The 25,795-nt window shown below is 36.3% G+C and overlaps 1 protein-coding gene across 1 annotated transcript in view; it reads left to right on the forward strand.

Moving 5' to 3' along the window:
- Positions 1 to 25,795, forward strand: part of COL19A1 (collagen type XIX alpha 1 chain) — a 178,822-nt gene that overhangs the window by 111,110 nt on the left and 41,917 nt on the right. The window contains exons 15-21 of the mRNA XM_032215170.1: positions 6,793 to 6,846; positions 14,097 to 14,141; positions 14,317 to 14,352; positions 16,117 to 16,170; positions 20,516 to 20,569; positions 22,226 to 22,315; positions 24,988 to 25,032. Coding sequence (XP_032071061.1) covers positions 6,793 to 6,846; positions 14,097 to 14,141; positions 14,317 to 14,352; positions 16,117 to 16,170; positions 20,516 to 20,569; positions 22,226 to 22,315; positions 24,988 to 25,032 — 378 coding nt within the window. The remainder of the gene's footprint in view (positions 1 to 6,792; positions 6,847 to 14,096; positions 14,142 to 14,316; positions 14,353 to 16,116; positions 16,171 to 20,515; positions 20,570 to 22,225; positions 22,316 to 24,987; positions 25,033 to 25,795) is intronic.

Here is a 25,795-nt window from a genome sequence, read left to right on the forward strand (position 1 = left end):
CTGGCCAGTCACTTTTTACAAATATGTGTTGTGACATTCTGTGCACCTTGAATACCCCAAAGGACTACATTAATATTGACAACCCTATTTTATAAGAAGTTGTGTGTTTAGAGTTACAGGATGCAATGAACATCTGGATGAAAAATGTTTACATATCTCACATATTTTTACTTCTAAAATACAAAAGCACGCATGGAAGCCATCAAACCAAAATCATCAAAAGCTATAGCTAAAGTTAGGTTAACAAAACGCACATTGACCTAAATATGGATGCTGTATGTAAAACATATGAAAAACGTTAGGAGACACATGGCTTCTGAAACATTGTCATCCACTGTTTCCTGATCTTGGACCCATAAAATGGCTCAATTTATGAAGTCCAGATTAGTTGACAGGGAATCTCTGCCAGTGACAGATGATTTGAATAATGGAGATCAATAAGTAAGAAGTGCATAATTCAGTTCAGATGCAGCAGAATTGACAATCAGCCTAGAAAATAGAGGCAGGATATCTGTAAATCTGCAATGCACAGCCTATTTTTTAAGATTTAGGATAGTAAGTGTACTGTAATTCTTCCACTGCCAATCCTGCCTGTTCCTTTATGGTAATTCATCTGAGTTTCTTGTATTTTGATAGATATCACATGAAAATGCTTTTATCTATGTCCATAACTTGCAAAACAAGTGCTAATTATTTCTTTTTATGAAGCAAACCTTTTTTGTTTTGGAAAAAAAAATCTTAAAATGATCCACACTACTTTATTGTTCATGACATTTATCATTTCTGCTTTACAGCCAATTCTTTGGGGCTTCCAGCTTTGGTTCAGGAAGATTTTTCAATTGTCACGTTACTGCTGCATCCGTTTTCAAATATACAGCACACATATAGACTGGAAAAACTATAAATAGGCCTGTGCTAGGAATGACCACTGAAAGGATTAAAAGTAAATCTTTCTGATTTTTCTCCCCCAGAATTCAATATTGACTTTAATCAATTCTTTGACTGCCATTTTCTATTAGCTGACTCAATCTTTGGTGCCATTTTATTCGTGTCATTGAATAAATTCAGATCCTATTTAACGTTGTTTTCTATATGGGCCATGTGGATGAAAATAGCTAAGAGAAGATTGTAAAATGAATATAATCACATGAAAAAGTCAGCACCTATTCAGATTAATATTCTCTGAATAAATGAGTCCTGGTAGAAAGAACACATCTGCCTTAATTCTGGTATGCAGATTGCAATTCTGAGCGAGTAAAATTGAACTTATTGTGAAAGCTCAACTTTATTTGGAACAGTTTTTTTTAATGATGTTTTTAACATCATCATTTTTTTTTAAATGAAGATTTTCATTTAAAGTGAAACATTCTGCCCAGGATAATTTGTGCAAAGCACTAAGCCAGTTTGTTCAAATCTGCTCCTACAGAAGAAGTGTGGTATATGATGCAGGGACCATACATTTCAAGTAATGCTCTTAGAATGGTTGTCCTGGGAAATTTCCTTGATGGAGAGGACAGTTCTGCCTTAAAGACTTGATATTTTTCAAAAACGTATTCCTTAAACAAATAAATAATTCTTTGCCCCAATAATTCTTGATCTTATATTTGTTTATTCAGGGGCGACGAGGCAAACCAGGACTCCCTGGGAAAGCAGGACCACCGGGGCCACCTGTGAGTATCCATAAGGATAGCATCAAACTCAGTTTAGTCCACAATCTATACCAGATACCCTAAGGAGGTTGTGTGAACAATTATTTTGCTTTCTGTACAGAGAAAGAAAGATAAGGCATATAGAGAGGGGTGGGATATAAGTGTGATAAGAAAAAAAAATGGATAAGAATGTAACTGTTGTGTTTGACATAGTTATATTGAAAATGACAAACCTTCAGAATGAAGAATCCTTATCAGATTGGGGCATATTATTTGTTAATAAAATGAAATTGTGATAGAGGAGTGTTCTGAATATCATTCTTATTGTTGCTCTTAGGAAAAAAATAGTTCATGGTAGGGTACGTCTCCTACGTAGTAATAAACAGGTACAGTACTTGCATTCCAGATCTCAAACATGGTCAAGTAAATGATGCTCCTGTCCAAAACAGATTTCTTACAACATATGAACTTATCATATGAATCAATGTTGGATTATGAATGTCTCATCTCCAGGAAATTAACTGAACCTACTCATTTCTTCTTAAGACAGAATAACTGAATTGGAAGGGGCTTTGGAGGTCTTCTAATGCAGCCCCCCCCCCCGGCCAACCTTTTGGATGTTATGGATTGGTTCCCTAGAGGGCAGGTTTTTTGCAGACTTGATCCTGCATGTGTATGGATGGGTCGTCACTTGCTTGCACAGCCTGGTTCCTGGCAGGCCACGGGACGGTGCCATTTTGTGGCCTGGGGTTGGGGGCCCTGCTCTGGTCCAACCTCCTGCTCAAACAGGAAACCCAATACTATTTCAGACAAAGGTTGTCCATTCTCTTCTTAAAAACCTCCAATGCTGGACCACCCACAACTTCTCGGTGCAAGTCGTTCCACTGATCAATTGTTCTACCTGTCAGGAAAGTTCTCCTTAGTTTTAGGTTGCTTCTCTCCTTGATTAGTTTCCCTCCATTGCTTCTTGTCCTACATTCAATGTGATTTGGAGAATAGGTTGGCCCCTCTTCGTTGCGGCAACCTCTCAAATATTGGAATACTACTATCATGTCACCCCTAGTCCTTCTTTTCATTTAACTAAACATACCCAATTCCTGCGAACCAGTAGGGAAGGTAAGTGAATCCCACCACTGGGTATAGCTCAGTGGTGGGTTTCAAAATTTTTTAGAACCTCTTCTATAGGTGTGGCGTGCTTTGTGGGAGTGGCTTGCCAGCCATGTAACCGAGTGGCAGTGGCTTGGCAGTCATGTGACTGAGTGGGCGTGACCAACTTGTAAAATGTGGTGAAACTCATTTAACAATGCTCTTGCTTAGCAACCAAAATGTTGGCTCAGAAACTCTGGCATTTGAACCACGCAAGTCTTAAAGCTGTCAAGTTACAAGACCCTTGCACCCCTAACCCTTTAGGGAAAAAAACCTCAGGGGTGTTCAAACTTGACATCTTTAAGACTTGTGGACTTCAACTCCCAGAATTTCTCCTCCAGTCATGTTGGCTCAGGAACTCTGGCATTGAAGTGTGCAAGTCTTAAAGCTGTCAAGTTACAAGACCCTTGCACCCCTAACACTTTAGAAAAAAAACCTCAGGGGTGTTCAAACTTGACAGCTTTAAGACTTATGGACTTCAACTCCCAGAATTCCTCCTCTTGCTCTTCATCTTGATGATGTGCGGACGGGTGGGGGGAGGGAGCTGGAACCAGTTCTAAACGGCATTGCAGATTTGTGGAACCTCTTCTATAGAAGAGGTTAGAACTGGCAGGAACCCCTGGTATAGCTTTAAGTAAGATGAACAAATATATCTCATATAAGGTTTCTCTGCCCCAGCTGCCATTATGCTTATCTCCCACTTCAAAAACAGACTTTTCTAAGTCCTGACAGTGGGAAGATCCATCTGCAGTCACAGGCTTCAGTGAATAAGTCTGCTAGCGGTGGGTGGTAAGTTGGCACAAGGAAAGTAAAAAAAATACATTTTACTGAGATCCGTACAGATTGATGTACCTAGGGCTACGAGCATAATTATTATTCCTCATAATTATCCAACTAGGATGGGAAAGGTTCATCAAGCACTAAATAAATTCACAGTTTCAGAAGTGACGGTGTAGAACAATAGCTAGCAGAACAAACATCAATTTCACAGCATCAGAAAGCTACCTGATGTTGAAGTTTGTTGGACGTGTTTCGTAGTAAAGCGAGAGCATCGTTTACTCTTATTCTGTTCCCTTTGAAATTCAGAGCCCTGGACTCTGGTTCTGACAAATGCTAAGTTGTTTTATAACATTTCATCATGGGAGGGGGAGAGGAGTACTTAATTTCCAGCTCTTAACAAGCTGAGAGCAAACTGATAATTTAGTAAGCAGACCTGGTGACTTTGCTTAATCCACCATTCTGTAAGAGTTCTCTAATTCTCACTGGACTAAGCTTAGGTTCAACAGAAGGGATAAACAATATAATTGTTTTTGTTCCAAACCGTAGTACTTTCCCTGTTTACTTTTATGATTTTCTTCAAATGCCCGTAAGAATGAGAAATTATGACCATAAATTGTGATTTTCTTTCTAGCACAACATTTTGGGAATCTGTTTTAGTATCACTTATATTGTTTTAGAGATAGTCCCTTTATTATATCGCTATGAAGCTATTCTATTCAATGTGTTCAGCCTAAAAACTATTCAAGAAGTTCATTTTGAATGGAACAGCAGCTCCCTCTAGTGATTTTTTTCTCTTCAAACTCTTATGTAGTGCTGAAAAATCTTCCTTAACAGACCATCAAATTATCTTAGAACTGCATCAGTCGTCTCACAAATAAGAAAGAACAAATGTTATTATAGTAGTTAAGTATTTCAACACATTTGCCAAGTTTTTATCAAGGGGGATTTTTTTTTCACAGTACATGCATTTTCAATAAAAGAGACACAATTCAATTTTGGTTTGGTATCTCTTTTTAAAATAATGATTTAGAGAATGATTTGAAAATTATAATATAACTATGCTTTTCTATATGTTGATACAATAAAACAGTACATGGCTACAGTGCTAAACAAGAAGCAGAAAGATTGAGGCTCAAAATTATGTTTCAGTACCTTTGGCGTTTTTATTCTAAAGCCTCTGCTGTACATATTAAATCAAATTTGCCTTTATTCAAGATTTTATTTCCAGGCATACCACATGCTACTATTCAAATACTATAGTAATGAAATCAGAGGTGTGTTACTCCCAGTTTGGCCCAGCTTGGGTGAACTTATAGTAGTGGCAGCACAGAAGCGTCACGCATGCAAGTTTACGGTTTACGGTTTATTAGGATTTGTATGCCGCCCACTCTCGAGAGACTCAGGGCGGCTTACAGATAAAAACAGGGAGGGGGAACATATAAAAATTAAAAGAACAGACATTAAAATTACACAACATTCATATAACTTAGGATGGGCTGGATAAATCAACAGCCCCAGTGCATGCGGAAGCGCGCCCAAACTAATGCAATACAGCACAGGTTCGAATCCCAGTAAGGGTATGGCTAGCTGATGAGAGCTAAATAGCTTGAAATAGATCTACACTAGTCTCCCTTTATTTATTTATCAGCACAAATAAAAAACACAAATATAACAAAGACAACAGTAAAAATATTGGGTTTCTGTCGTGATGGACTCTTGTGACGAGCCGATTGACAGATGATGGAAGCAGTTAGCTTCCTCCCATAATTGGGGCTTACCAGGGGTTGTGACTCTAAACATATATATATATATTTACAATATTTATCAGCACAAATACAACATACATACATACATACATACATACATACATACATATATATATATATATACACACACATACATATATATATATATATATATATATATATATATATGTTGTATTTGTGCTGATAAATATTGTAAAAATCATATATATATATATATATATATATATATATATATATATATATATATATATATATATATATATTAGATTTTTACAACCCCTGGTAAGCCCCAATTATGGGAGGAAGCTAACTGCTTCCATCATCTGTCCTTCGGCTCGTCACAAGAGTCCATCACGACAGAAACCCAATATTTTTACTGTTGCCTTTGTTATATTTGTGTTTTTTTATTTTTATTTGTGCTGATAAATATCCCAGTAAGGGTATGGCTAGCTGATGAGAGCTAAATAGCTTGAAATAGATCTATACTAGTCTCCCTTTATTTATTTATCAGCACAAATAAAAAAACACACATACATACATACATACATACATACATACATACATACATATATATATATATATATATATGCACACACACACACACACACACCATATATGTTTTATTTATGTGAATAAGAGTCAAAACTCAACTTTTGTAAATGTTCTATGCAACCTTTAATGCAGGAAATATAATGGAGCTCTCATCAAAAATAGAGCCTGAATTCAAAGATATCACATAACATCTTCCTAATTGTGCAATACTGTACTTAGTTTTGGGCTCAATGATTTGCATTTCAAAAATAAATTGAAGTAAAAAAAATTGGTTAAGAAGATTGATAGAAACAATTACTTTAGAAACTATTCTAAAACAATGTTCGTTTTTAAGTCTGGTTGTTTCAGGAAGATCTGCTGAGAGTCATTTCTTTTGGGCTATTTTTGGACTTTCAACAAGTTATTAGGCCTTCTCCATGATGGGCCCATATTATGAAAAAGTTCTTCCAGCAGCGTAAATGTCATCTTCTCTTAACACATTTCATAACATTGTTAATAATTTTCCTGTTTCATCAAACTTTTAGTTCTATTCATTGGTTAAAAATAATGTTTCTTCCATTTAGGTATTTATATATTTGTACAAAAATATTTTCCTTTCCTGTTTTATGGGAGGGAGTGTTAGCTTGGGTTTTTGTTGTTGTTTATTCTTAATTTGTGGTATACCATCAGAGATGAGTGGTTGGGTTGATTAATAAATGTAGCAAATAGATAAATACATACGTATGTTTTTCCATGAAACGTAAGCAATGATAAAAAGATATGTTTTTGTTTGTCTTAAAAGTATCTTAATCAACTAACAGAATGTGTGTGTGTGTATGTGTGTGTGTGTACATATATATATGAAAAATAATCTTCAAACTTGACAAATTATATTCTTGATTTTTCTCCCCCCATTCTAGGGGCCTCCAGGTGTTGGAGGATTTCAATATTCCTTTAAAGGGCAGAATTATCAGGTATGCATATTGTGGGTATTTTAGTATTATGCAGTTCAGCAACTTCTTATCTTCAGGAAGTATCTTCAGATACTTATATCTTTTGCATGTGAAAAATCAAATTATGTATTACAAAAATACTGATGAAATTCTTTGGTAGATAATTACTGACTCTCACATATTTAATACAAATTCAAATTAATCTATTTTATTAATAATGTTTCCATAGCAATACTAACGCTTTTAATTAAAATTGACTGAAGGACAGGCACCTTTTATTTATTAAGTTATTTATTTATTACACTTTTATACCACTCACCTTCCTTACAAAGTGATTGACCTAGACAAGGTTTGATTTAGCTAGATAGGTTTTAAATAAATTTTATACTATTTTCTGAAATCAGATTTATTTTAATTTATTTTTTGTTTGTGGTATTTAGTTGAGCTTTAGCTTGTATATAAAGATGAAGATGAACTAATGTAGTAATACGTTTGATTATATATACAACTATAACAATTCATTGGCAAAAGAAACTTAGAAAATTAAGTAAATTGTAGGACAATCTGATGCTCTGAATCAATTCAGTGAAGCGACAAAATGCATTTTGTCTAATTCACTCTCTTTAGATTTTTTAATAGCCGGTTAGAAGGAAGATCCAATGAGTCAAGTGGTTTTGTTTCTAAATAATGGGTCATTTTTGAGAATAAAACTACAATAACTTTTGCATACATGCAGTTTATATTCTAGTACTTTAGTGACCTTATCCAAGTCCACAGTGTGATTAACATGGATTTGAAAACAACCATGTGATGAAAATTTTGCAGAATCTAGAAGGAACAGGTTTTAACATGGCTATATAATTGCATTTCTGCATTTCAAGGAGTATCTATTTTTGTGTCTTTCCTGAAACCAAGGGTGGTCAGGATATTGGGTCTATTAAAATAGATATTTGGGTGGTTTGCAGATTAAAACTTCTCAATCCTTGTCATGAAATGACATTGTTAAAAAGAAATGGGTGGCAGAAAACTAATCTTTTATTTGAAAAGTGTTAAAAACTTTGCTCCGGTACTGTTGACAAATTTCTAAATGCATAAATATGCTTGCCAAACTGATCCAGTATTTGGTGCTGGTCTTTCCTGGGTGACTCTGAACTTCTAGCAAGGAACAAAGTACAAGTCAAATATTTCTCATCTTTGATAATTAAATTAGATATTCTGCTGCAGTATGAGAAGATTGGGAATTACAGATGAAACATTCATTTATTTCTGACTATCGTTTTGTCTCATCCTGACAATCCACAAGATTTCCTTTTAAATGGGCAAATCAGAACATTGATGGAAAACATGATCTAACTGTTATTTTGTATTTTTAACCCAAAATAAGTGAACAGGTTACATCATTTGGATATGACTGTATAATCTGCCTAGCTCAATTAGTCTTTCAGAAATGGGGCTTTGTAATGTTTAATCACCTAGCTTTAATTCATTGAAAGAGTTGGCAGCCTTTTGATTTTCTTAAAAACAAGCTCTCTTGTCATCTCTTGGGTTAACATCTGTTACTGCCACAGTGAATTCAAACGTTTCCTATTCATTTGCCTACCTAAATAAACTATGTGACACATCTTCAATCACCGTCTTGGCTTGACTCTGAGTCTGTTTCTCATGTTCCAGAAGCAAAGGATTGTCTTTCACCATGTTTAACCGTCCCTTTTGCTTTCTTTGAAAAAAGATCATATGATCCTTTCATATTTCTATTAAAAAAAGATATGTTCTGCATCTGTATTCTTTCTCTGGAGCCTTAATAGAGCTCTTCCATGGAAGCTTTATAGTAGCTTCCATTCTGTAGCAAAAGTCATACAATGCGTTCAACTTCCCAGCTATCCTTTGAACTCAATTCTCCAAAGCTATGAATACATCCATTCCTCATTTAATGACAATTTCAACTAGTGACCAATCACAAATGTGTTAGTAGTTTAAAAAATATTTTTCAACCAATGTGTGCTTTGGGACCTGAGAAAAATGTATGCCGGAGTGGGAGTAAGGCTGGCATAGCTGCATGAAAAACCTTTATCTAAATGAGATAGCAATAGCAATAGCAATAGCAGTTAGACTTATATACCGCTTCATAGGGCTTTCAGCCCTCTCTAAGTGGTTTACAGAGTCAGCATATTGCCCCCAGAGTCTGGGTCCTCATTTTACCCACCCACCTCGGAAGGATGGAAGGCTGAGTCAACCTTGAGCCGGTGAGATTTGAACCGCTGAACTGCAGATAGCAGTCAGCTGAAGTGGCCTGCAGTACTGCACCCTAACCACTGCGCTACCTCGGATCATTGGCACCAACCAATGATCTTCCCAGTCTCTGTCCCTCTCCTCCCCCCCCATATGTTCACTTGGCAACTATTTTGCTTTGTTGAACAAAACTTGGTCATTCAACAAGAAGTGAGTGTATTCAAAGAAGGTATTGAAGTTGACCTTTTCTCAGAATTCTAGAAGGTATGAGGCTCAATTGTTTATGTTGTTAAGTATTGCAGGCTAAATCCAGCAGCTAGCCTGCTTACTTACTTCCTTGCTTTTTCTCGCTCGCTCACTCACTCATAAATTTGACATCCCAGGGCATTGTGCTAAAAATTTTCAGGAACATTTTAGACAAATTTAATCATCTACTCTACACCAGGAGAGTATGAAAGGGGTGTCAAACTTGCGGTACCACATTGCTATCATGTGATGTATTGTGACTTTTTCCCCCTTTGTTAAAACGGGGGTGGGCATGGCCAGCGTGTGATGCATTTGGCCGAAGGGCCGCGGGTTAAACACCCCTGCTCTACAAACTTTGGTAGTTTCACTTTCTTATCTTTTTCCTCAAACTCATCTCTGTATTATTATCTCAAATTAAGGGGAGTTCTAAGGCTTTTTATTTTTACTTATTACAAATTCAGTTTTGTTATCAATGTTGGGCAACAATAGCAATAGCAATAGCAGTTAGACTTATATACCACTTCATAGGGCTTTCAGCCCTCTCTAAGCGGTTTACAGAGTCAGCATATCGCCCCCACAGTTTGGGTCCTCATTTCACCCACCTCGGAAGGATGGAAGGCTGAGTCAACCTTGAGCCGGTGAGATTAGAACCGCTGAACTGCAGATAACAGTCTGCTGAAGTGGTCTGCAGTACTGCACCCTAATCACTGCGCCACCTCAGCTCTTCAAAATCCATAACAATAGATTGCCAGTTTGGACTTTACATCATTGTCTCAGAACAGTTCTGGGTAACTCCTTACTTCAACCTTTATTAAACTGAGGTGACTCTTCCACCTTAACTTTGTGACCAAGTTGTGCATGAATATCTAAGGATGGGTGATCAAGCAGAATAATACTTCCTTTGATTTGGACAGGGGGGTGTTCCAAAATAAGCTATCTATTCCCTTTGCATTTTTTTTATCTTTTGCTTAAAATCACTGCAATTTTAACCATTCTGCTCCTCTGATCCATTCAGTGCCATCAAAGCTGTAATAAACTTTGATAGCTATAATTTTCCAATCTCTGTTTCATTATTTTTCTAGTACTTTCGTTGTTTCTTTTTGGCAAATTTTAATTTCCTGCCTCTTTCTATTTTCACCACTGTTAGTAATGGTGCTTTACTAATTACACCAATATACTAACCTTAGATATTTTTTTTCAATGTATTAAATAAAATTGAGTTATTTTATCATATCGTATGAATGAGCTCATTTCCTCAGTCTGTGGAAAAACAGTTTATGACCAGCTGCGTGGAAACAAATTTGCCAAAGATCACTATATTTCTGGATTGTTAGGCACCTATACAAGTCAATAGCTTTTGTTGTATTTTATACCAACTGTGCAATAGATTGAACTGCCATGTTTTAGTTTTTTAAAGAGCTGCTTTATATTTCTTAATCTTTTGTGCCTAGAAAATTAATTATATCCAGGCATTTTTCTTCATTATGTATAACTTACTTCTTGTGATCATTCTTGGTATATTTTGCATATTTTAGTAGCCTCTTAATTCCTATTTAAGATTAACTTTGTGGCAGGTGATATGAACCCAAGTTGAGGTCCTCAGGATATGATATGCATCTGTCTGCCAGATTCATGTTTCTTACAATTATAAGACCTTTCAAATTCCTATGTCTTATCATGTTTCCCAGTTAATATCTTCTGGCAAAACATGGGGGCCAGCTGCTTCGCCTTCAAGAAATTAATCATCTTTTAACCCTCATGTAGTGTACAAATACACTCCTTCCTTCAGCTGTCCAATGCAAAATATTTAATGATTTATTCTCAAGCAAACAACTTTCCAGAAAAGAAGCGCTAAGTTTAGTATTTAGGAAGATGATTTACCAATCTAAACTTCAGTTTTAAGTACTTAGACTTTCTGGAACCAGGGTTTCAGGTTGCAGCAGCGACCCAAATTTTCAAGACCGGAGATAAATAAATTAAGCTAAGAATGGTTATAATATTAATCGTGAACAATTTGCTTTGTTAATATCCAGAATTTTGTTTATACTAACAAATCATTAAAATAAATAATGTTTTTACCTAAAAGAAAAACATCCTTGAATTTTAGAAACTGTTATACCTGCATGATTATTATTCACAGGAAGATCAGATAGGAAAACTGTTATTAATATTCTTAAAAATAGATTATTTTTAATACTGCTTACCTAGCAATTAAAGGTATCAATTTTAACTGAAATAAATTCTGGAGGTTTTAAAAAAATCTAACAAATATATGCCTGAAAACCACATAATATATATGTGGTTAACACATCTGCCTAAGATGCAATACAGCACAGGTTCGATTCCCAGTAAGGGTATGGCTAGCTGATGAGAGCTAAATAGCTTTTAAATAGATCTATACTAGTCTCCCTTTATTTATTTATCAGCACAAATACAATATATATATATATATATATATATATATATATATATATATATATATATATATATATATATATATATATATATATATATATATATATATATATATAGTGTGTGTGTGGGTGGATGGATGGATAGATAGATAGATAGATGATTGATAGATAGATAGATAGATAGATAGATAGATAGATAGATAGATAGATAGATAGATAGATAGTGTACATGGGGTAGAGTGTGCACATATGCACAAAAGACAGATGCATGCAGAACCAGACTTCTCAAAGCAAAAATGCCATGAAGAAAGATTAAATGAATGTCATATTTTAAAATCAATTGCCATTATGTTATGTTATGTTATGTTATGTTATGTTATGTTATGTTATGTTATGTTGCGTTGCGTTGCGTTGCGTTGCGTTGCATTATGTTATGTTACATTACGTTATATGTTACATTATATTTACACACACATATACATACATATACACACATATACATACATTTATTCATATTTTTTATTGCATGAACTTGTATGCTACCCAGCTGCAAGGGGTATATCGAATATATAACAACACAAAACCCCAGCATCTTTCAATCTCCTCTCATACAGCTGTCACAGCTACAACACTGAACAGTATTAACGTTTAGACAAAACAAAAGGCAACGTTATCATCACCATTAACTCATAAATATCTATTAAATAGGATAAGATTGTTCATTTTTCCAAATGCCAAAAATGAATGAGAAGCTAAGCTCTTCCATAGTGTCAGTGCCACCACCGAGATGGTTAGCCTCTGGTCCCTGATCTCCTTGATTTTCCAGAGGGTGAGGATCCTGAACAACCTCTATCGAATGATCACACAGGATGGGTGGCTTCTAGTCAAACAAGACAGCCCCAGAGTAAGTGGGAGTGAGTTATAGTTGTATTACCTTATAGAAAAACATTACCAGTTTGACAGTGGTGAGATTCAGCCAGTTCGCACCTATTCAGGAGAACCGGTTGGTAACTTTCTAAGTAGTTCAGAGAACCGATTGTTGGAAGAAATCTCCTTTTGTTTTTCCCCACTTTACAGGGCTAATCCTGTAAGGAAGGCAGGAAGGAAACATTCTAGTGTTGTTTCTAGCCTAATCTTTACTGCCCTGCTTACATAAACTGCCTCTCCGGTTAACCCTTATTACATTGTAACAGCTAAGGCAAAGCGCTCATTGACCTGAGTGACCTTGAGTTAGCCATGCCCACCCAGTCACATGATCACCGAGCCCCACCTACCCAGATGGTCATTAGGGCAGAGAACCAATTGTTAAATTATTTGAATCCCACCACTGCAGTTTGAGTTGAACAGAGAAAGATAATCAGCAATCAATATAGAAGTTATTCTGCTGAAATAGGTTACTCCATCCAGGACACCACATTTTGAACCAATATATCATTCATACAACCCTTCCCTTCCTACACAATTATTGTGTATCACATACTTACATATATACAATTTTACTTCGAGGATAAGCAACACTGAACTCTGTTGGCATGTTACCCTTGACTTTTAAAATACTTTTTCAATTTGAAGTAATTTGAAATACGCCAGCTACATTCATTTGGAAATATGTATGTATATGTGTGTGTGTGTGTATGTGTGTGTGTGTGTGTATGTGTTTTTTTTTAAATCTAATATATATATATATATATATATGTGTGTGTGTGTGTGTGTGTGTGTGTGTGTGTGTATATATATATATATATATATATATATATATATGTATATGTATATGTATATGTATATGTATATGTATATGTATATGTATATGTATATGTATATGTATATGTATATGTATATTTATATGTTTTCTGAGGTTTTCGCAGGTGTTAGTATGTAGGTCTTGGGTTAACCAAAGACCTACATAAAAATCTAATAGATACCTTTCACCCTGGCTTCGCTGATAACGGATAAGAGCCTGTGGCCTAATGGCTAAGATGTATGCCTAGTATGTAATATAGCCAGGTTCAAATCCCAGTAAGGGTATGGCTAGCTGATGAGAGCTAAATAACTTGAAATAGATCTATACTAGTCTCCCTTTATTTATTTATCAGCACAAATACAACAATATACATATACATATACATATACATATACATGCATACATACATACATACATACATACATATATATATATATATATATATATATATACACACACACACACACACACATTGCTATTCTAAATATGATTCCTCAGTGTTTAGATTGCAATTATATAGTGTAAATTGCTCATGAAAGGAATATTGGATGACCATTATAAAGAGGAAGATTTGGGGGAATTGATCTCTAATTTGTTAATAAATTAGAAAGAATTGATCTTTATTTTCTTTTTTGGGAAAGAGTCTTCGAGATGAAAAGGGATTGAAAGGTGCAAAAGGAGAAAAAGTAAGTAACCAATTGCTATTGATAGTTATGATTGTGTGGCTTGTTTTTTATATGGCATTTCTGGAAATTGAAAGTGGGTTTCATTCTTGCCAAAACCTTTAGAAACAGAGAGCAAATCTGGATTTGAGTAAAAGTGTCCTGATAAACATTGAGTTTAACTTGTATTGTGTCACAGGGAGAACCTTCTGAAAAAGGAGAAAAGGGGGATTCAGTAAGTACAGCTCAAAATTCCTTTTATGTTTACAGGAGCCTGTGAGTATTTCTAATACTTAACAATACATTTAAAATTTCTTTGTAGATAAAATGTGAAGTTTGTGTGTTATCAACATATCCAAGTAATTGCAGTTATAGGAAGATAGAGTGTAATCTAGTTTGGACAATTATCTCTGGAAAGTGATCCATATCTTGGAGAAATCAGTTCCTATTGGTTGCACTTGCATTCTTTCATATCTTTTTTTTTCAGATGGGAAATTTGCACAAGGATCTATGCTTTAGATTCCCATTATGCAAATATTTCTGAAATTATATTGTTTTCATCTTCGGAACTCTGTTGCCTTGGATTTTAAATGTATAGGCCTTATAGAAAAGCTACATCCAGTTGTGAACATCTGACAGACTTGGCGGCTGAATTTGTTGTCACTACTATATGTAATTCAATTATCATGTAATATAAATTAATTTCATCTTGCCAGATTTACAGATCAAGGCATTTATTTGCTCCAGAAGTGTTTGTAAAGGGATGACAGTACCTTAATTACTGATCTGAGCAAATGTTCAAGGATTCTTTTCTTCATTATTAACTGATGATACTCATTGATCATGGCTACTTTCGGTGAAAGTGATAAATTATATCCAATATTGTTCTGACCCCCCTCCTCCGTCCAGTAACGAAAGCCGAGACAAACTTAACTAGAATGTACTTTAATAGCAAGACCAAAATCTCAGTGGCTGAAAGCCAAGCAAACAAACAGATAAAGACCTTGGCAGCAACTCAGACAAACCTTGGCAGCAATCCAGCCTGCCAAGTTAGTTACAACGGTTCTCTTTAGTCAATGCGTTGACTTCTGCAAGAGGGACATGTGCACAAGCAGTCTTTTTTATAGTCTGGAGAGGAGCCTAATGATCACCAGCTGAGTGCTGTAATTGCGTAATTGTTCCTGACATCTAGTAGCTCTTCGATGGCGTGCATCCAGGAACAACTCACTGCTGGCTTCTAGATCACTCTCCCTTGTCTCCTCCCCACTGGTCCAAGGCTCAGGCACCACCTGGTGGCGAACCAGTCTCTCTGCGCCCTGCTCAGAGTCGGAACCCTGTCCAGGGTCCTCCACATCCTCCAGAGCCGACTCATAGGGCCCCTCGCAGTCAGAGTCTAGTGGCAGCTCCAACGGCTCCTGCTGGGCCACAACACAATATTATCCTTATTCTGGGGCATGTTCCCTATGCTTCAAGCAGTTCCCAAACATCAAGGTTAAATTTTAGCCCTATGGGAATATAATGACTGATTATATCACTTTTACATAACAAGTTCTAGACAAAAGTAGACGTAGCATTTGCACATCCGCAAAGAAAACACTTCAAAAATTGTCTAATAACCAGAGCTACAAACCAAAAACTGGAAATACACAAAAGCCTTACCATAGATAATAAGGTTGTCTTGATCTTGATTTGTCATCCCCATTTATGCAAAGCCATGGATCACAAGGGCCACCTTTACAATAAGTGGGTAACCTGCTTGTGTAAATAGAAGTAATCCACTAGTATATCACCATAGGGAACATATTGCAAAGAAATTATACCAACAAGTTCTGGAGTTAAACTACTTGGCTTGAAAGTGATTTCACTTCCATTTTTAGAGTAAAATTGATCTATAGACATTAGAAACATACTGTAGTGTGTCATTAGTATATAAACTTAACCTCTCTACAGTTTCATCTCTAAAGATATATAACTTACCTTTCTTAAAATGTTGTTTTAGGGTGAAGTAGGGGAGCCTGGTCTTCCAGGGTCTATTGGAAATCCAGGAGCTCCGGTATGTAAATTATAAAAGTGTACAAATTTCTCCAGTAATGGGAACACTATTGATAGCCATTTCTGTTGTCCTATGAATGAATTAAACCTATGTATGTTTCTGTCTCTGTATCTTTCCTAACTACACCTGTACAAAATGCCAAAATATATTTAAAACATATAAATGTTTATAGTATTCCTACTAGCATTTTAAAATTTAAATCTGATAATAGTTGAAATAAAATATAGAAAATGTATAAAATTTCATAATTATCTTCCACAACAGTTTTAAAATCCAACCTGATTGTAATTGAACACATACGTTTATGCAATTGTACAGTTGGAAATATCTTTGAGATTGTTGTTCAATAAAGATACCTATATTTTCCAAGCTTTCCTCATTCCACTTTTTAAAGATAGTGACAGCTTTATTCTCCTACAATCTTTTAAATTATCATAATTTAAATTATCATAATTGTCAGAAGTGCTCAAAGTTTATCAAGAGAAGTGCTGTGCTAAACTACAGTAAACACATACCCCATCCAATAATGCCATGTATTTCAGCAACATCTGGAGGCCCACAGAATTTCCACCTTAAACTAAAGTTTAGAATGCTACGTCTTCCCCAAACAAAGAACATGCATTTTATTTCATTCATGACTAGATTACATGAAGGGAGGCATCGATTTCAGAGGCAGGAGTGGCTCCATGCCATGAACATTTTATAAAAATGACACTACGGGTGAAAAGCCTTTTTTTTTTTTTGTTTAATTCTCATTTTTTTTCTCATAAAGTGGAGAAGTGTGAGGACAGTTCTGAAAATTAATCAAGGTAGTCCTCGATTTGCAAAAGATCATTTATTTTATTTAACCCTTTGGGGTTACAACTGTTCTGTCCCCCCTTCTCCGCTCGTTAAACAGACGACAGGCAAACAACTTAGAAGGAACTCTCTTTATCAGTTCTCGGCTCAGACTGGCTGCGAGCCAAAATAAACCTAATTACAGTCTCTGCTTGAAGATAACAGAATGAAAAACAAATCTTTCTTACGGCAACACAAGTTGAACAAAACGAAAGCAAAGCACTTCTTCCAAAGTCTCTACGAATCAGGCTTACAGAAAAAACAAGCACTTTTCCAAGTGTATCTTACATAGACCACGACTGATGATCAATCAATGTTGAATGAACCAAGGAACGTTGACTCCTGCAACTAGGGCGTGGCACCATCCATCCTTTTATCTCCCAGAATATACCCCTAACGAGCCCCAGCTGCATAATTAATCTTGCATCACGAAAAGACTTACAGAAGACTGCTGCTGAGTCACAACAACAGTCCTGAAAAAAGTGACCTATAACCATTTTTCACAGTTACGACCGTTTTAGCATCCCCATAGTCATGTGATCAAAATTCAGAGGTTTGGTAACCTTTGAATTTGACTCATATTTATGATGATTGCAGTGTCCCAGGCTCATGTAGTCACATTTTGAGACCTTCTCACAAGCAAAATCAACGGGGAAGCTAGATTCACTTAACAACTGGGTTATTAATTTAACAACTAGAGTAATTCACTTAACAAATGTGGCAAGGAAAGTGATAAAAGGGGCAAAATTCACTTAAGCGAGAATTTTAGCTTAGCGACAGATATTTATATTCTATTGTTTCTTTCCCTTTTCTAAAAATTTCATACTTATCATAATGTTCTAGGGGTTTCCAGGACCACCTGGCCCCAGAGGCTCTCCAGGAGAAATGGCAAGTATCATACTGCTCTTTGTAAGAATTATTAAAGTAAAATATTAAGTCACTGAAATAATAATATTAAACTGTTGGTGATCTCTTTTTGCAAGGCATATGAGAGAAGTAATCAATGTGCAAAGATTTAGAACCAGGCATACTGGGGTGTTCCATGATAACTATTTATGGCTTCACTCATCCCATCAAGTGTGGAAATAAATCACCAAGGCAGACAGTCTTTATATCACCATAAGAATGGCTAGGTGACCCTGTAAAATTGCTACTGTAGAAGGCCTCAGTAGGTTTATGTCTCTGGGTAGTTATTACTATGCCATTCTATTTTTGCATCTTTGTACTGTTACTAAGAAGGTCAGCCTTAATCATTATCTTAGAAATTACAGTATGAATGTAGAAAAATATGTAGGCATATTTTTATTAGCACTCTCGTTCAAAAAACATTTTTTTCCAGAATAATGCATCTAGAAGCTTGAATGCTGCTAAGACCACAGTTCATTGCCTGGCAGATGGGGAAACCAATATTAGATGGTTTAATCCATTAGTGATTAATTAAAACTGATTTTATATAACTCCAAGTACATATGCAAACACTTCCCTGATTTTCAGGTCAACTTCCTTTCATATACTACCTATTCACTACTCCAATAACACAAGCCATGTGGTCAATTCTTACTTCTGTCAGGAACAGTAGACAGATTCGGAAATGTCCTACTTCTGTATTTCTGATATCGCTTATCAAGATTTTTTTCCCTTTACATATTATCTGTTAAATGAAAAAGTGCTTCTTAAATACATAACTTTGAAATATTCAGTTCTTTCTGTGCAGTCACATTGCTAAGATGTTTTTTCAGTGTTTTTTTTCTAGATTTTTCATTTCCCACACTGAAGCTTTTGATCTTTCTGTGTTATTTATTTGAAATGTATAACTATCCTTGAATTCATGTACCTGCATCTTTCTTTTGATATTGGATTCAGCATGGACATGCCAAATTCAGTCTTAGGTTCATCTGGCCTTTAGATCAGTGGTAGGTTTCAAAAATTGTTCGAACCTACCCTGTGGGTGTGGCCTCCTTTGTGGGAGTGGCTTGCCACCCATGTGACCAGATGGGAGTGGCTTGCCGCCCATGTGACCAGATATGAAGATTCCAACGACACTTGTCAGAACCACCTTAAATTACCTCACACACAGCACTGGCATGCATAAGAATATGATGTAAACTTGTTTTTTAAAAGGCATCTTTGGTTTGCGTTAAAACAACTTCAACACACGCAATGTTCTGATTGCACCACAAACGCAGTAGTCATCCTTACCTTTCACAGAGGCACTGAGTTTTATAAATATGAGCATGATACTGTAGAATAATCATATCCAAGGACCAGTGGTGGGTTTCAAAAAATTTTGAAACCTCTTCTGTAGGTGTGGCCTGCTTTCCGGGTCCACTGGTGGAACTTCTTCTAACCGGTTCGGTAGATTTGACAAACCGGTTCTACCGAACAGGTGCGAACTGGTAGGAACCCACCTCTGCTTTAGATCTGTTCTCATGACTTTATCTAGCTCTATATTAATATAAACCTGAATAGAACTCTAAAAAATGGACCATTTATTTAGATATATTCTAATTTATTTCATGTTTTATGTTCCTTTATTTAAGGACAGAGATAAAAAGAAAATAAGAATAGGTAATGAAGTCAATGTGGATGAAGCAAAGTTGTCTTGGAAAACTTTTTGTCATGCAATTATGTCTGCTTCCTTCATTAAAACCTTTAAATACATAAGGTTAAAAATTTTGTCTCATGCTTTGAAAGCAAATTAAAAAACAAATTTATGTCAGATAAACAAAATCTGATTTTATGACCATTTTAATAAAACCAAGTTCAGATTACAATTTCTTAAACAATTCATTTGCCTCAGAAATATCTAGCACCATCTGCAAAAAAGGAAAGATAATTTAGTGCTTATGTTTATGCTATATCTGTCTTAAATGTACTAATTATTTTAAAAGAAAGAGTAAACAAACAAAAAGAAAACAATAAAATATTAATTTTCTATAGTACAATAATAAGTTGGCAAAGGAATTATTAAAATTGTAAAGTTAGCACTCAGTATATTTTGATTAGAAAGTACATTTAAGTATATTATATTATTTTAACAATATAAGTAAGAATTTAAATCTTTCAGCTTAATGTTAAAATTTCAACTATTTGTTATTTAAAAATACAAAAAAGAAAGAAAAAAGAAGATAAAATTACTGAAAACACTTTAAATATTAGGTAATGTTTTACTTGTCTCAGATTTCCATCTTTTAGTAAATTCTTTTTCTCTTTAAATATTGTACTCTAGACAATTATATTTGCCTTGCTGCATAATATATAAATGTATGGAAACCAGTCTTGCTAATCTTCCATTTTCCTAAGCCACAAATAAACATAATTCTTCTTATTCCATTGTTTTATAGAGCATAAATATTTTAAATAAAATTCATATTCTTTGAATTTTACCTGTCATTCCAAGAAAGAAATTTTTTAGTGAAGTTCACTATATATTAAAAGTATTTTTCCAGGATTACTCCACTTTTAATATAAAGTCCAAGACAATATACTTTTCTTTTTAATTAACTAGGGCTTACTAGGAGAACATGGAGTACCTGGAAAACCAGGGATTAAAGGAGAAAAGGTAATTTTTAAAATCAATATCAAATAATTGTATGTATTTTCAATGTATCTGTTCCAGTTACTGTATGGGTTTTATCTTGTCCACCTCAGATAGGTTCAATATTCTATATTTTGCTATCTTATTTGTTGTAAAAAAAAATGACTGCAATGAATATTTTTAAACTGAGGCAATGTTTCAAATTGAACGGTAAATTTTGGATTAGTTTAGTGTTCTAACCCCCTCCTCTGTCCAGTAACAAATGCCGAGACAAGCTTAACTGGAATTTCACAGCACTTTAATTAACAGGAAACGTAAACTTCGGTGGCTGAAAGCCCAAGCAGAAACCTTGGCAGCAACTCAGACTTCGACATAGACAGATAACAGCTTCTCCAGCATTATGAATGAAGTTGAATCCTGCAAATCAGACTCCTCCCCAAGTCCCTCCTTAAATACAATCTTGAGAGGAGCCTAATTACAACCAGCTGAGTCCAATTATCTTTTGTAACTGCGTAGCTATTTTCTCCATCAATCTGCCCGGTGTTGCCTGGCATCCAGAACCACCTCCCTTGTCTCCTCGTCACTACTCCAAAGCCTGATGTCATGAGCACATTCCCTTTGGCTCTCACCACTGCTCCATGCCTCAGGTGTCTCCTTGTGGCCAACCAGCCTCTCTGCGCCCTGCTCGGAGTCAGAACCCTATCCAGGGTCCTCCACCTCTTCCACAGCCGACTCATAAGGCCCCTCGTTGTCGGAGTCTGTTTGCAGCTCCAACGGCTCCTGCTGGGCCACAACAGTTTAGTACCTATCAACTGAAGAGAGCAAAAGTAATATCTGACTTCATTTGGTTCTCCATATGTTTAAAAGGAGCACTCCAAAAATTTCCACCATACTGCAATTTTAAAGGTTACAGTGAAATTAATATAAAATTAGTACATTTATTGGATGTTGATTTTCTTCCAAATGAAATTAGACCTACTTTTTGTCTAGTATCAGCCATCACGTGTTGTCTTAGCTTTATTCATTTTGGGAATGGACTTTCCAGCAAAGCGAGGCATAGCCATCTCCCCTCCCCTTTTGCCAAAAAGCAGACAGAAAACGGTTGCAATATTTGGAGTCTCCAACAGAGATTTGTTCCTTTTGTTTTTTGAGAGTTTCTAGTTAGAATGGATTTTTTTTAAAAAAAATCTTGCTAAAACAAGCAATCCCACTAGTTTAGATCCAACAACAAGGATGATATAAAAATTAATTGACTACGGCTACTTGAGAATATAGCTAAGAAAGTGGCTACCTATGTTGACAAGTGGTTTGACAACACAGGAAGAATATGGAGATAAAATAATTCAGTTAATTTAAATACGATTCATTAATCTGGCTCTTGTAACTTTCTATCAATAGCAATAGCAATAGCAGTAGACTTATATACCGCTTCATAGGGCTTTCAGCCCTCTCTAAGCGGTTTACAGAGAGTCAGCATATTGCCCCCAACGACAATCTGGGTCCTCATTTTACCCACCTCGGAAGGATGGAAGGCTGAGTCAACCCTGAGCCGGTGAGATTTGAACCGCTGACCTGCTGATCTTAGCAGTAGCCTGCAGTGCTGCATTTAACCACTGCGCCACCTTGGCTCTTGGCTCTTAACCCTATCAAATTAACATTGTTTCCATCTATATTATTTAGGGAGATGCTGGTGGAATTATAGGCCCGCAGGGGCCTCCAGGTTCTAAAGGTGACCCAGGGCTTCCAGGTTTAAGTCTTCCAGGAAAACCAGTAAGTACCATTAAGTATTCTATTGCAGAAAAGACTATGAGATCAACAGAAGAAAAATTCTGACCTCAAGTGGAATTACCAGCATTGCATATACTATTTCATTCAGGGCAAACAATGTTAGGTAGAGTAGAGAGGTTCCACCACAAAACCGGGGTAGACTAAAGCGCGCTCGACGAAAGCGTGTACGTGACGTCATCACAGCGCGACGAAAACAGCACACTGTGAGCGGTAAACTTAAAATTAACGCGTAAATCTAAACCTAACCCCCCCCAAACCTAACCCTAAACCTAACCCTAAGCCTAACCCTTAACCTAACCCTAAACCTAACCCTATACCTAACCCTTAACCTAACGCTAAACCTAACGCTAAACCTAACCCTAACCCTAAACCTAACCCTAACGCTTAACGTAACCCTAAACCTAACCCTAACCCTTAACCTAACCCTAACCCTAACCCTAACCTTTATGTGAATCGGCTTGCTTTAAAAGCGCTTTTTAAAGCGCCCTTTTTTCTCCGCGGTCGTATTTGTCAACCTGCTGATGACGTCAGGTACGCGCTTTAATCGGGCGCGCTTTAGTGGACCGCAGTTTTGACGGGTCACGGAGTAGAGAAAGGAAAAAGAAATAATATGTCAAAGAATTCAAAAGCATGACATAAGAAAAAAGAAACCTAGCTAAAACTAGTTTTCACCAACACTATTTATTATATCTCTCCATACGTTTCTATTCTTGCAAATCATCCTTTCTTCCATACAACATTTCATGCATTACCTTTTGATGTCCCAAAACCCCTTTGGGATAACCATGACCTGGATGATTGAGAATTTCCATAAACACAATACCCATTGTTCTTTTACATAGCACTGAGTATTTTCAAAGATATGCTTGTGTAACTCAGAGCCATAAGTAATGACCTTTTGAAAACATCTCTCTGAGGCAAACAGCTGCAGATAACTTAATTTTGCAAGTTATTCGGTTCTACACATTTCTAGCCTTCCCCCACCATGGTTCCTTTTGTTACTTCTCATAAATAATTAGCGCATCTATCATTGTGAAACTAAAACAGAAGTAAATAATTATCATTATAAAATATCTTATTTGGTTTTTAACAATAGAACACCTGTGTCTTAAATTGGATTTTCCCCCTCTGTCAATATAAGAATTCTTATTATTTCCTAATTATACAAAAATATTTTTATTGTTTGTTCATTTGTTTCACATTTTTGAACTGCCCATCTTCCCCAGGGAGGGTCTGTGAGCAGAGTACAATAAATGTTAAAATATAAAAACAGCATATAAAACTTAAATTAGAAAATTCAGAATTTAAAAGGAGGCAAGGATAATTAAAATCTGTTACAAACTGGTTCAAAAAGTGAAGGAGGCTCTCAGGGCACCAGCCAGCCCCACTATGTGTTCCTATAAGTTCCCCAATGCAGAGCCATTTTTTTAACTTCTTTCTGGAAGGCCATAAGAGATGGGGACCTGTCTCACTTCCGGGGAGAGAATATTCCATATGGCAGGGGCAAGGGCAGAGAAAGCTCTCTTCCTACACCCTACCAGTTGAAGTTATTTAATTGACAACATCAGCAACATACCTTGTCTTGCCAGATGGATGGGTTGATGTATCGGAAAAAAAAGCTTATTCCTATAAGTAGGGCCAGGGATTTATGGTTCACTGACAAATGCGCGCTTGACAAAAGCGCGCCAATGAAACCGCAGCGAGAAAACCACAAGTTCAAAATCGCGCTGATGAATGAACGCAGAAGCACGCCGACAACAGCGCGCCGACAAAAGTGCACCTTCAACGAACAAGTAATAACAACCGAATAACCCTAACCTTAATCCTAAGGTTCCACCACAAAACCGCGGATGACAAAATCGCGCTCGACGAAAGCACATACGTGACATCATCACAGCGCGACGAAAACATCGCGCTGTGATCGATAAATGTAAAAATAAAGCGAAAACCTTACCCTAACCCCCCAAACCTAACCCTAAACCTAACCCTAAACCTAACCCTTAACCTAACCCTAAATCTAACCCTAAACGTAACCCTTAACCTAACGCTAAACCTAACGCTAACCCTTAACCTAACGCTAAACGTAACCCTAACGCTCTAAACCTAAACCTAACCCTTAACCTAACCCTAACCCTAACCCTAACCCTAACCCTTACCTTTATGTGAATCGGCTTGCTTTAATTTTATTTTTATTTCAATTTTTAATTTTTTTCGCGCTGTGATGATGTCAAATGCACGCTTTCGTCGAGTGCGCTTTTGTGGACCGCGGTTTTGACGGGTCACGAATCCTAACCCTAAACCTAAACCTAACCCTAAACAGAACCCTGAACCTAACCCTTACTTTAACTTAAATCACGCTTTTATGAGCGCGGTTTTGTCAGTGCGTTGTTGTGGGCGCGTTTATGATGTCGTGGTTGTTTCGCCGCAGTTTCGTCAGTGCGCTTTTGTCATACGCACATTTGTCAGGTCACAGGGATTTATAGGTCGCAACCAACTCCTTAAATTGGACCCAAAAGCAATCTGGCACCCAATACAATTCATGAAGCAAAATATTTTCATTCGCCCTTCTTGGGCCATCCAGAATTGCTTGTGTGGCCTCATTCTGCCCTAATATACAAAGCCTTCTCTCTTCATCTTTTTTTCCTCTATTTTAGGGACCAGCTGGCATTCCTGGGACAATAGGTCCACGAGGGCCTAAGGTAGGGATCCTGTATTTTAATTGTTTGGAGTTATGCTTTGATGTGAAGACTTAAAAAAAAAAAACAAAGGCTTGTTGTTTTGTCAGGGAGAAAGGGGGCTCCCTGGAGTTCAAGGTCCTCCAGGAGAGATAGGGTCAGCAGGGAATGGAACCCCAGGACTACCTGTAAGTATAAAATTTGTTTTCTGCTCCTTTCAACCTATTATTAACATGGTGGTTGTTCTGTGTTTGCTTGATAGATGCAATATGGATGACTCTACCTGTAATATATGATTTTTGTGTGTGCTTTTTTTCTTTTCCTTTGTAAAGAAATGATAAAATGAGTCTTGTCTGATCCCACTACTATACTTGCTAGCATGTCTGAATAGAATGGCTAAATAAAGTTGTTGCTGTTAGGATTTTATGACTGTCAAGGGAATGGAGATAAAGGAATTATATATTGCTGCCTAGCAAGGCAATTGTTCCTGTCTCTTTCCCAGAGTGCAACTAAGCCAGAAGCACACTTCTGCAAATATCTACTTAGGGATAAATACGCCTTTGGGTCATATTATTCTCCCAAGCATGTCATTTGAAAAGGAGTAGTTCTGGGTGGGAAATTCTCTGTATATTTTATAAAGTTATGAATGTCATGTTTTGTATATTTTACATTTGCCTTTACCTTAAGTCTTAAATCAGATAGTAAACTGCTCTCTTCAGCAAGAGTTGTTAAATTCCAGAACCCCCTAAAAGAAAAGACGAATTTCTGTAACCTTCCCTCGTAAATA

The sequence above is a fragment of the Thamnophis elegans genome, chromosome 4 (assembly GCF_009769535.1).
Source record: "Thamnophis elegans isolate rThaEle1 chromosome 4, rThaEle1.pri, whole genome shotgun sequence".
Classification (NCBI taxonomy): Eukaryota; Metazoa; Chordata; class Lepidosauria; order Squamata; family Colubridae; genus Thamnophis; species Thamnophis elegans.